The sequence below is a fragment of the Parasteatoda tepidariorum genome, chromosome 2 (assembly GCF_043381705.1).
Source record: "Parasteatoda tepidariorum isolate YZ-2023 chromosome 2, CAS_Ptep_4.0, whole genome shotgun sequence".
Classification (NCBI taxonomy): domain Eukaryota; kingdom Metazoa; phylum Arthropoda; class Arachnida; order Araneae; family Theridiidae; genus Parasteatoda; species Parasteatoda tepidariorum.
The window spans coordinates 20744816-20754286 of NC_092205.1; the positions used below are offsets into that span (position 1 = coordinate 20744816).

At 25.3% G+C, this 9471-nt stretch overlaps 1 protein-coding gene across 2 annotated transcripts in view; it reads left to right on the forward strand.

Annotated features, from left to right (window-relative positions):
* Positions 1-9058, forward strand: part of LOC107455285 (uncharacterized) — a gene marked incomplete in the record, with an annotated part of 25044 nt that extends 15986 nt beyond the window's left edge. For both annotated transcript variants that reach the window (XM_043046945.2, XM_043046946.2), the window contains 1 exon segment: positions 3231-9058. In XM_043046945.2, the coding sequence (XP_042902879.1) occupies positions 3231-3360 (130 nt within the window).
* Between the last annotated feature and the right edge of the window lie 413 nt (positions 9059-9471).

Sequence of the window (9471 nt, forward strand, 5' to 3'; positions counted from 1 at the left end):
TAGCCTTTACTTATTCTTGTCCATTTTAATAAAATTCCTTGTAAATTTTTTTTAAAGATCCTAGAATTATTATTTTTATCTAAATAAAGCTTCTTTTATATTAAAATTATTATTGAAGTTTACATTCACTTTTTTACATGAATAATTGAAAAATATGTTTTCAAATATTTGACTTAAATTTCCATACATACAATAAATTACTTTCTCAAAAGTGTTTTTTAATATTATTAAAAAAGTTATTAGGAACAAAGAGTTCTATAATAATCGAAAGTTTATAGATTAAGTTTTATAACACTCTTACATTTCTGTTTGATAACATTCTAACTTATATATTTTGTGAATAAAACATAAATTTTTATCCATAATTCATTAACATCCTTTTTTATTAATTAACTGTACATTATTTATTACTCATTAAATTGAAATTTTAATCAATGAACTGAAGAACAAGTTTTTTGTTGCATTTATAAAAATACTTAATCTTGCCTAATTCTGGTGTTGATTTCGGTTCAAATTAGTTGTACACTTAACGATACAGATTTTTTTTAAAAAGAAGTTTTTAGTTAATTTTTGTCGAAATGTGCAAGTTAAGAAACACTATATATAACGTTTCTTATCTTGTACATTTACTACATTACATTTTAAAACCGTCGTTGAACAGCCGACCCATTTTTGGGTTTACAATTTCAAATGTTCAACCCCGTAGACTTGTAATTTTGAACCCAATCCAGAAGACAAGGGAACTTCTGTATCTAGTATTGGGATTTTTTCCTTCGTGGAGGACTTTCTTGATGTAACTAACCCGAATTTGTGTTACATGGAGAGGAAGACCACAAGAATCTTCCAAGGTTAGGCAGACAGTAAGGCTGAGGGCTAGCTGTTTTTGCTTTCCTCGGTGAAATAGATATCCCACAATTACAAATTGATAATTTGTAAGCTACAAATCGTTTGCGGTCGCCCCCTTTTACATGGTGGACGCTAGAGGAAGGGGGTTTGAACGGCGAGAGGACCACTCGTCTGGTCAGCAGATGGGGAGATAAGGAGTGATAGATTTAAATGACCCCGTCCGAGGAGTCTGTTGAGCCACACGTAGGCACAAGCCATTTTACATGCAGAAAGGTAGACCCCCTGGCCGGCTGTGGTCAATGGCGCGTGGCATCCATGTCTAATTGGTTGATATCCATGTCTAATGAGGGAGGGCTTATTTATATTTTTATGTAGTTAAAAGAGAATTTGCCATATAGGGTTTCGTTTGCGATATAGCATCCTCTTAAAAGTCCACCTCTCTCCACTGTCATCTTTAATTTCAGATTAATTTTTTTGCACTATCTTTGTTATTTTTGTTTGCACATTTTTACGAGCATTGATTTTTGATAAACACAAAACCGCTCAGGAATCTTTAAAAAAGAAAAAAAAAAGTATTTATATGTTGGTATAAATGTTTCTTTTCAGTTTTTTGGTAGCATTTAGGAGCAATGTTTAAGGTGGTTATATGTTTCCACTTTTTGGATGCAATTTAACATATATTTAAAATTAAATGCCCCCAAAAAAATATTTTACTGCATAAATTTACATTAAATCTAGACCTGCATATGCAAACAGAAGATCTGTTGGAAGCTCTATAGTTCAGTTGTTTTAAGGAAATCCTTTAATAATAGAAGAAGAATTTTGAATGCCATCATTCTTTAGTATCAAAAGACAATGTGATATGAAACTTTAAATGTAAAAGTTTAATCTCAGATAAATCAGGTTAACATCCTCTACTATTATATATGTATAAAACAAAATCTTTTCATTTCAATGATATAAAATCAAAAATAATAATTGTACCAAAAAAAAACTTGTCATATGTTCAATTTCAGAACTATCATCCTATGTTTATGACAGTTTTAAACAATTTCTGGCAATTTTTAGATGGAAAGTTCAGCCCTGTAGCAAATATTTTATGATTGTATGAAAAGTAAAAATTGAAAAGTATGATATATTTTTATAAAAATGGTAAATAAGGGCTTCAATTTGTTAGATTGAGACGGATAGCACTAAAAAGTTTTAATAATTCTGTAAATTTTTCTCAAAGCTTTACATTAATAAAACTATACAGTTAGTAATTCTAAATAATTATAAATTTGAATAATATACATTTCTGTGTGCAATGATTAATTAATAACCATTTTTAAAGTTGGATCACTGTTTTGTCAATTAATTTTTCCTAAGAATTTTTGTTGAGAATATTTTTTAACACAGTGTTGACTTTCAATTTTACATAGAAACTAAGTCATGTCACTGGTTATTATTTTTAGCACACAATGTGCAAAGCTTTTTGACTTAACCCGATCCTCAAATCTTTTACAATATTTTGTATTGCCCTTGGTGTCATAAATTGAAATAGATAATTTAAGTGCAAAACGAAGTTGACTGGTGCTGTGTTAGTTTTAAATTTGTCGTAATTTGAGGATAACAAATTATAAAGTGGGTTAACATTAGTTTTACTCTGTTTTAGAAGGCAAAATTGTTTATTCTGTTTCGATACTAAATTATAAATTTTTGTTTTCTTTATTGAAAATTTTTAACCAAATTTCATTCAGATTCTGACTACAGCCTTTTGAAAGCTAAAATATAATTTTTTTAAATTGAAAATTCATTTTTATTTATATACATTCATATCTCATATGTTAGCATAAGCCTTTCTTTTTTTTTAAATTCGATTTTCCTATTATACAGTGATTTTAATACAAATTCTGAAGCAAAGGATGAGAAAAAGCTTTGCAATAGCAAAAGAAAACATAAAATAAATTTTTTAGCATTTTTTTACATTGTATTTGACATGGCGAAATTAATATCAACACAGTATATAGTATTGTATGATAGTAAATATTATATAGTTTTGATATATTTTGCTTTTGGCTATTCAATAGTTATTATTATACTGTTGTGTTAATATATTTCGCTTTAACTGTATTAATACAAAATCACAAAGCACTAATTTTTGTTGCTGTAGTCGTGTGGGTTTATAAAGAAATTATATCTTTGCACTTTTAATTTGATTTTTAATGAATTTTTTTTTTAAAAAAATCATTCAAAATAATTTTTTCTTTTAATTCTTTTGTTTTCTTTGCGTTATTATTTTGTGTGTGTCTATATATATATACTCTTAGAAGATATTACTATGTAGTTATTAGTTCAGACCAAATATTTTTGATTCCTGCTTATTTTTTTATTTATTTTTTCAGCATTGAAGATGAGGATTTAATTTTGAAGTACTTTCCTAAAGCAAAGTTCTATGGGTTTGAAACAGCTGGACATGAAATCTGTTCTCGATATCCTTCACAATTTTTGGATAAAGTCTGTAATTTCCTTTGAAAAACTCTTGTAAATATTTAAGTTTCTTATTATCTTGTTATACAGAATCTCTGAGTTTTTGTTGAAACTCTTTTTTTTTTTTTACATGAGAACTATTCAAGGGCATAATATATTTGATACTCAAGTCATTTGCATGTAATATATTTTCAGTATCAGCATTGTAATTCATTTTCATATTTTATTTTCCTGATTTCATGTCAACTTTTAAGGCCTAGTTACTAATTGTCTTGTCACTATTTATGGGATTAATGCATTAATTAGTGACATGCATTGATGTCACTAATTAATGCATTGATTCTAAACAATGTTAAGTTTTTGTAAAAGGAAATAACAAGACAAATAAGTTAGAAGATCTTACTGTCACTTGGTAGTTTCTTTTTTTAAAATAATCGGAAACATGAACTGATCCTAAAAAGCATGACTCATTAATTAACCTGACATCATATAGGGTGCAAAATATTGAATTTGATACTAAGTTGTGCCTGGGCCCACTTATTCAAAATTTTCTTTTATTACTTTGAACTCTTTGGTTTAGAAGTCTTTAATAGCTGTAGTGTGTAAAGAAAAAGACATTTTTTATTCAGAAATATTATGTTTGGGTGTCTAATAACATTCTTTTAAATAACATCTGCACTAATTAATTAGCATATTTAAAGTTAAACCCAGAACCATTGCATCCTTGTGTTTGAAAAACTGATAATTTGTTCTGTTGTTGTTCCACATTCCTTTTTTTTTTTTTGCATTATTTACTATTTAGTAATAGTCTGTGTATTCTATTAATATTTAAAAGCTTGTGTTACTAGGTTTTTTATAGGAACAATGAATATAAAAAAATTTCTGTACTTTAATGTTTTAAATGTTCTTATTAAAATGTATTGGTATTTACACTATAAAGTTTAGCCATGGCTTGAATTACAGAATTCTGTGCTCTAATTGACCCACCATGTTGAACTAGTTGGTCAGACATGTGTTGATGAACAAATAAAAAATATAACTACAAACAAGAATTGAAATTCGGCAAAATCAGACCACTTGTTGTTCGAACTTTTATGTCATAATTTTTTAGTGAAAGTTTTGAAGTAATCTTTTTACAGTTTTCTAATACTTTTCAATTATTTTATAAAATAAAAAATTTATAACTTACATGTTTATTACGCACATTTCTACTTCATAATTAAAAATCTTCATGGAACAAATAGAAATTAAAGAGAAAATTTTTTATTACTTTTGCATTGGCTAAGAAAATATTTTTGCATATTTATTCTTTGAATACTAAATATGTTATTGAACTTTTATAACTGAATCAGGGTTTGATGCCATGGTTTCATTATCCTGTGCACTATGTTAGTCATTTGTCAGAATAAAGTTATAATTATATGCCATTTTTTTAAAATATTTTTTATCAGCCTTGAAGAACATTTAATTCACACAATGGATTTACTATATTTAAACATATCTCTTTTATATGAATATATTCTAATTATTGTGTGATAACATTAAAATATTGTTCTTTAAAGTCTTCTAATTAGAGCAGTGCAACCATTTGTATAAGATCATAAAAAAATTATAAGATTTTAGAAGAAAATAAATGTTTATTAAAGCAACTTTCTTTTTAGAAAATTAAAAGGTGTTGTAATAGCTGAAACAAAATATAACATCTTTGTTATTACAATATTTTAAACTTATTGTAATAATGATTAAAAAGTCTTGGTGTCGGGAAAATAAAGAATGAAAGGGGGGGGGGATATTTAGCTGTCCCATCTGTTGAGAAACTTTGTTGCTAATTTTGAGACATAGTGGAAATAAATTTCTGGTTACCTAATCAATGTGCAATAAAGGCTACATTGCTTTCTCTTTCTATTTATCTTTAATCACTTTTCAAAGTGTCAGCCATTTTTGAGACATGTAGTATTTTATGACACATATCATAAATAGGATTTTTTTTCTCTATGAAGAATCATAAAATAGTGTTTTTCCTGTAGAAAACTACATGGCTAACTGTTATAATAATTTTTCTATTATATATAGTCTTTAATGAATGGCTATCTAATATTGTATTTAAACGTGTAGTTTGCTAATGCTTTGATGTTAGAATTTAACTGCTGCTATATGTTATTTCTAATTATATCAGCTTGATAAAAGTTTGTTGTAAATTAAATCTTTTGGATATGCTCAATTTTATAAGAAACATTTTTCTTACTATATGTAGTTAAATCTCTGTTTCCAAGAAGATGGTTATTAGAAACTGTTGCTACCATGAGTTCGTGATCTAGCATATTTATTTTTGGGACTTTCATATTCATTTAATGCATATTAGTTAGAATGGCATTAATGTTATTCATAAATGTTATATAATCATAAACTTATGTTGCTCATTAATATAGTAAGTTTTGAATAATCAAAAATGTATGCAATTCAGATATTTGCGATGAATATATTCCAGGTAAAGCGATGCATAAAATTGCATTTTTTAATAAAAAAAAGCTTTTTGCTTTACATTGCATCACGAATGACATAATTTGTATAGAAACAAAACTTCTTGTATTATTTATATTTTTAAACTTGTAGAATTCAGGAATATTGTTCAATGTATCAGCTCTCTTGTTCAATGTATCAGCTCTCTTTGTTCAATGCTAATACTTAAACTCTTTTGAAAGGAATATTTTTGTAAAAAAAAAAAAAAAAAAANAAAGAAAAGAAACGTTAAGTAAGTGACTAATTTTGTTCAGAATTTAAAATTAAATTAATCTTATTGTTTATTAAAATATTTTAATTCCAAACTCTTAATGTTATACCTCTTTTCTTTTAAAATAAAATTTTAGTACATTTACTGTGTATGCAACTGGTTTAAAAATTGAGCAATTATCTATAGTAATTTGCTTAATATAAATGATTAGCATTTGAAAACATCTGGCATTTATATTAAAGTACTTTATCTTTTTTGATTGTTGCTTAGCTTTGTGATTTTATACTTGTGTGTGTTTTAAATATATATTCCTATCGTTGTTGTTTTATGATTGATTTTTAAAAATTTAGGTTAAATATCAATGCCATTACATTGTATTGAACTTTTGGTATTGGATAACAAACTTTAAAAAACATTGTTATTGTTTTGACTGAAATATCAAAATATTAGGAGTTTAGATCATATGGAATTTTTAATCTTTTTTATCTTTCAATTTATATTACCTTTTAATATCAAAGTTTGATAGTAATATGTTATGTTTAAATGTATAATGTTATAAAGTTTTATGCTTTAAACTTCAAACTTTTGAAGAAAAAAAAAATTTCTCACATTTTTTTATTGCACTTTCTGAAAATTAAATACCAAGAGTATGCTTTCTAAAAAAAATGCATGTTATAAATTATTTCTTCAAAATTATGTTTTAAAGTAAAATTGTTTATTGCAATCAATCACTACTTACCTTATGAAATTTTCAATACTCATTTTATTTTGAAACTTTACTTTGAAAACTAATCATTCATTTTATAGTAATATAATTTAATTTTTGTTGTAATTCTTTCATGAAAATAACTCACATTTTTTGCTGTTTTTGTTTCCTATTATGTATCCAAAAACCTATTATTGTTACTGTATTGTAACAAAATCATTTTAATATGTTTTTGTAGCATATTTTTTATTTAACTTTCAGAACACATTTATAAAAATTGCAATTTTGGCTTGAAATTTCCCTTAACTGTATTAAATTTATTTGATAACAAAATGCTAGTTACTATAAAACTAGTTACATTATAGTAAAAAATTATAAATTTGTCTAGATATCCTTTCAATTAATTATCTCCAAATAAAATATATTGAAAAAAAATTTACTCAGAGATTATTAGCATAAAGGTCTTAAAAACATGGAAAAGTCAGAAAAATTTCATCCAGTTATAGCCTTAAGCCTCATTAAAACAACCAGCGAAATTTCTCTTAAAAATATTTTTCAGTACTTTTTGTTGCTTCTTATTAGTGGGATTATTAGCATAGTGCATTATTGGCTTATTGTGATTATTTCTCATTAGATAAATGAGAAATACTGACTTATCTTTTATTAGAATTGATGGCTACTGATTTGTCACTTAATTATTGTAACTGCTGACCTATTATGTTTGTGTTCATTACATGCAAACACCTGCTCAAAGAATTTAATGTTTAAGTAAGCACAATGCTTTAATCAAAGTATTTTTTTTACTATGTACTTCTGTATTTTTTTAAATTTTCACATAAAACTGGTTGAAATGAGCCATTTTAATTGCTGCATCATATGTTTTACTTCAACACTGTTTTACTTCGACACATATGAAGTCTTGTATGCATTTTAGCTTGAAAAAATAACTATGAAATGCCTATGAAATATTTTTGAATACCTATGAAATATTTTTTGTATTTTTTTGCTATACTCGTATATATATTTTTAATGAATTTCTGAACCGTTTATTTATTATTTTAGATCTGTTTTTAAAAATATTTAGCATTTTTAGAAATGAAAAACATAATATGTATCTGATAATCTTTAAAATTCTATTTAGCTAAAATTTTAAGTAAAATTAGTTGTAGACTGATTGGCTAGAAATTATTTAGTTTTGTTTGTACTAAAGTATTAATTACCTAAATTTCTGATTTCTTTCAATTTTTTTGTCTTGGAACTTTCTAAAATATTCTCAATTGGTAGACTATTAATTAAATTCTACTATTTTATGTACTTATTTTTAAACAAATTTATTTTCTTCATTCAAATTCTTCTTCTTAATGCAATTAACAGTAAAGGAAATTTTTAACGTCATCCAAAATGGTTTTCATAAATTTAAACTGCAATAAGATTAGATTTTAAAAAATCTAAAAACTGAGAAATGTAAGATTTTAAATTCTGCAAAACCTTAAATATCATTATATTGCTTTAAAGTTTTGATGAAAAACCCACAGAAGTTCTATTTCTGCATCTACTCTTAATCTAATAGAGCAACCTCTTAGTTTTCTACCTTTTGGTATTATGTTCTATAATAATACCATATCATCAAAGCTTTGTTAAGTACAAAAGAATATCGCAGAAAAAAGAAATTAAAAATTTGACCTAGAATCCAAAATAGGGAGAGTCATATCTAATAGAGAGTAATTCTATTTGCCTCTATTTTTTTCTCAATCACTTAATTATTAAAATTATTTTTTTTTTTTAAATGTAAATTTATTTTTATCTCATCTTGAGATTTTGTTTATTCTTTATGCGTCATGGCCACATTTGTTGAAAGATAATATTTTCAAAACTGTTAGACTTTGATAGAAATCAATATTATTTTTTTTCTAATGATCATATTTATGGCTTTAGTGAGTTTATTTTGTCAACTTCATTTATTGTTTAAACTAATATTTTTCAAGTTTTTTGCCATAAATATTTAGAAGTATTTTAAGGCATTAGTTTTTTTTTTTTTTTAATTTTCATTTAAAAGTAGTAATTTACAAAGTGCTTAGCAATTACTTCGTATCAGTATTATTTTATTATTGTTTATAATTTTGAAATGGTTGTGTATTTGTGATAATAATTTACGGTATTACCTCTTTTATCTAACATGAATATTTTTGTTTTTGCATTCCTTATTGTTTATAATGCTACATTGAACTATGCTGCATCTAAACAGATTTTTTTATAAAGAATTTGTAATGCTTGTTTACAATAAATTTATCTTTTATATATTGTAATTTATTTGTTGATATTTATTATGTACACACACGTATGTTTGTGTCAAATTATCTTGTATCTTAGATGTATCCAGCATTTCAAATAGATACATCTTTTAATGAATGAGTACATTTAATATTAATTAATTTTAATAATGTGAAGTAGAATTTTAAATATCTGTAGTTGGGGCCACCAAGCTCCTCTGATCACCCAAAAATTTTATAATTCTCTTATCAACCCCCTCTTTAAAAAAAAATGAGGAAAAACATACCTATTTTTTAAATGATTTATTTTATTTTGACAAAATTAAATTTTTAAATGAATCTATGAGAAGGATGTGTATGTTGATGTTTGGCTGGATTAGCAATGTTTGGTTTGAAGTTTGTTAGTTTCAATCCTAGATCGATTCAGATCTCTACATTTAATTTTTTTT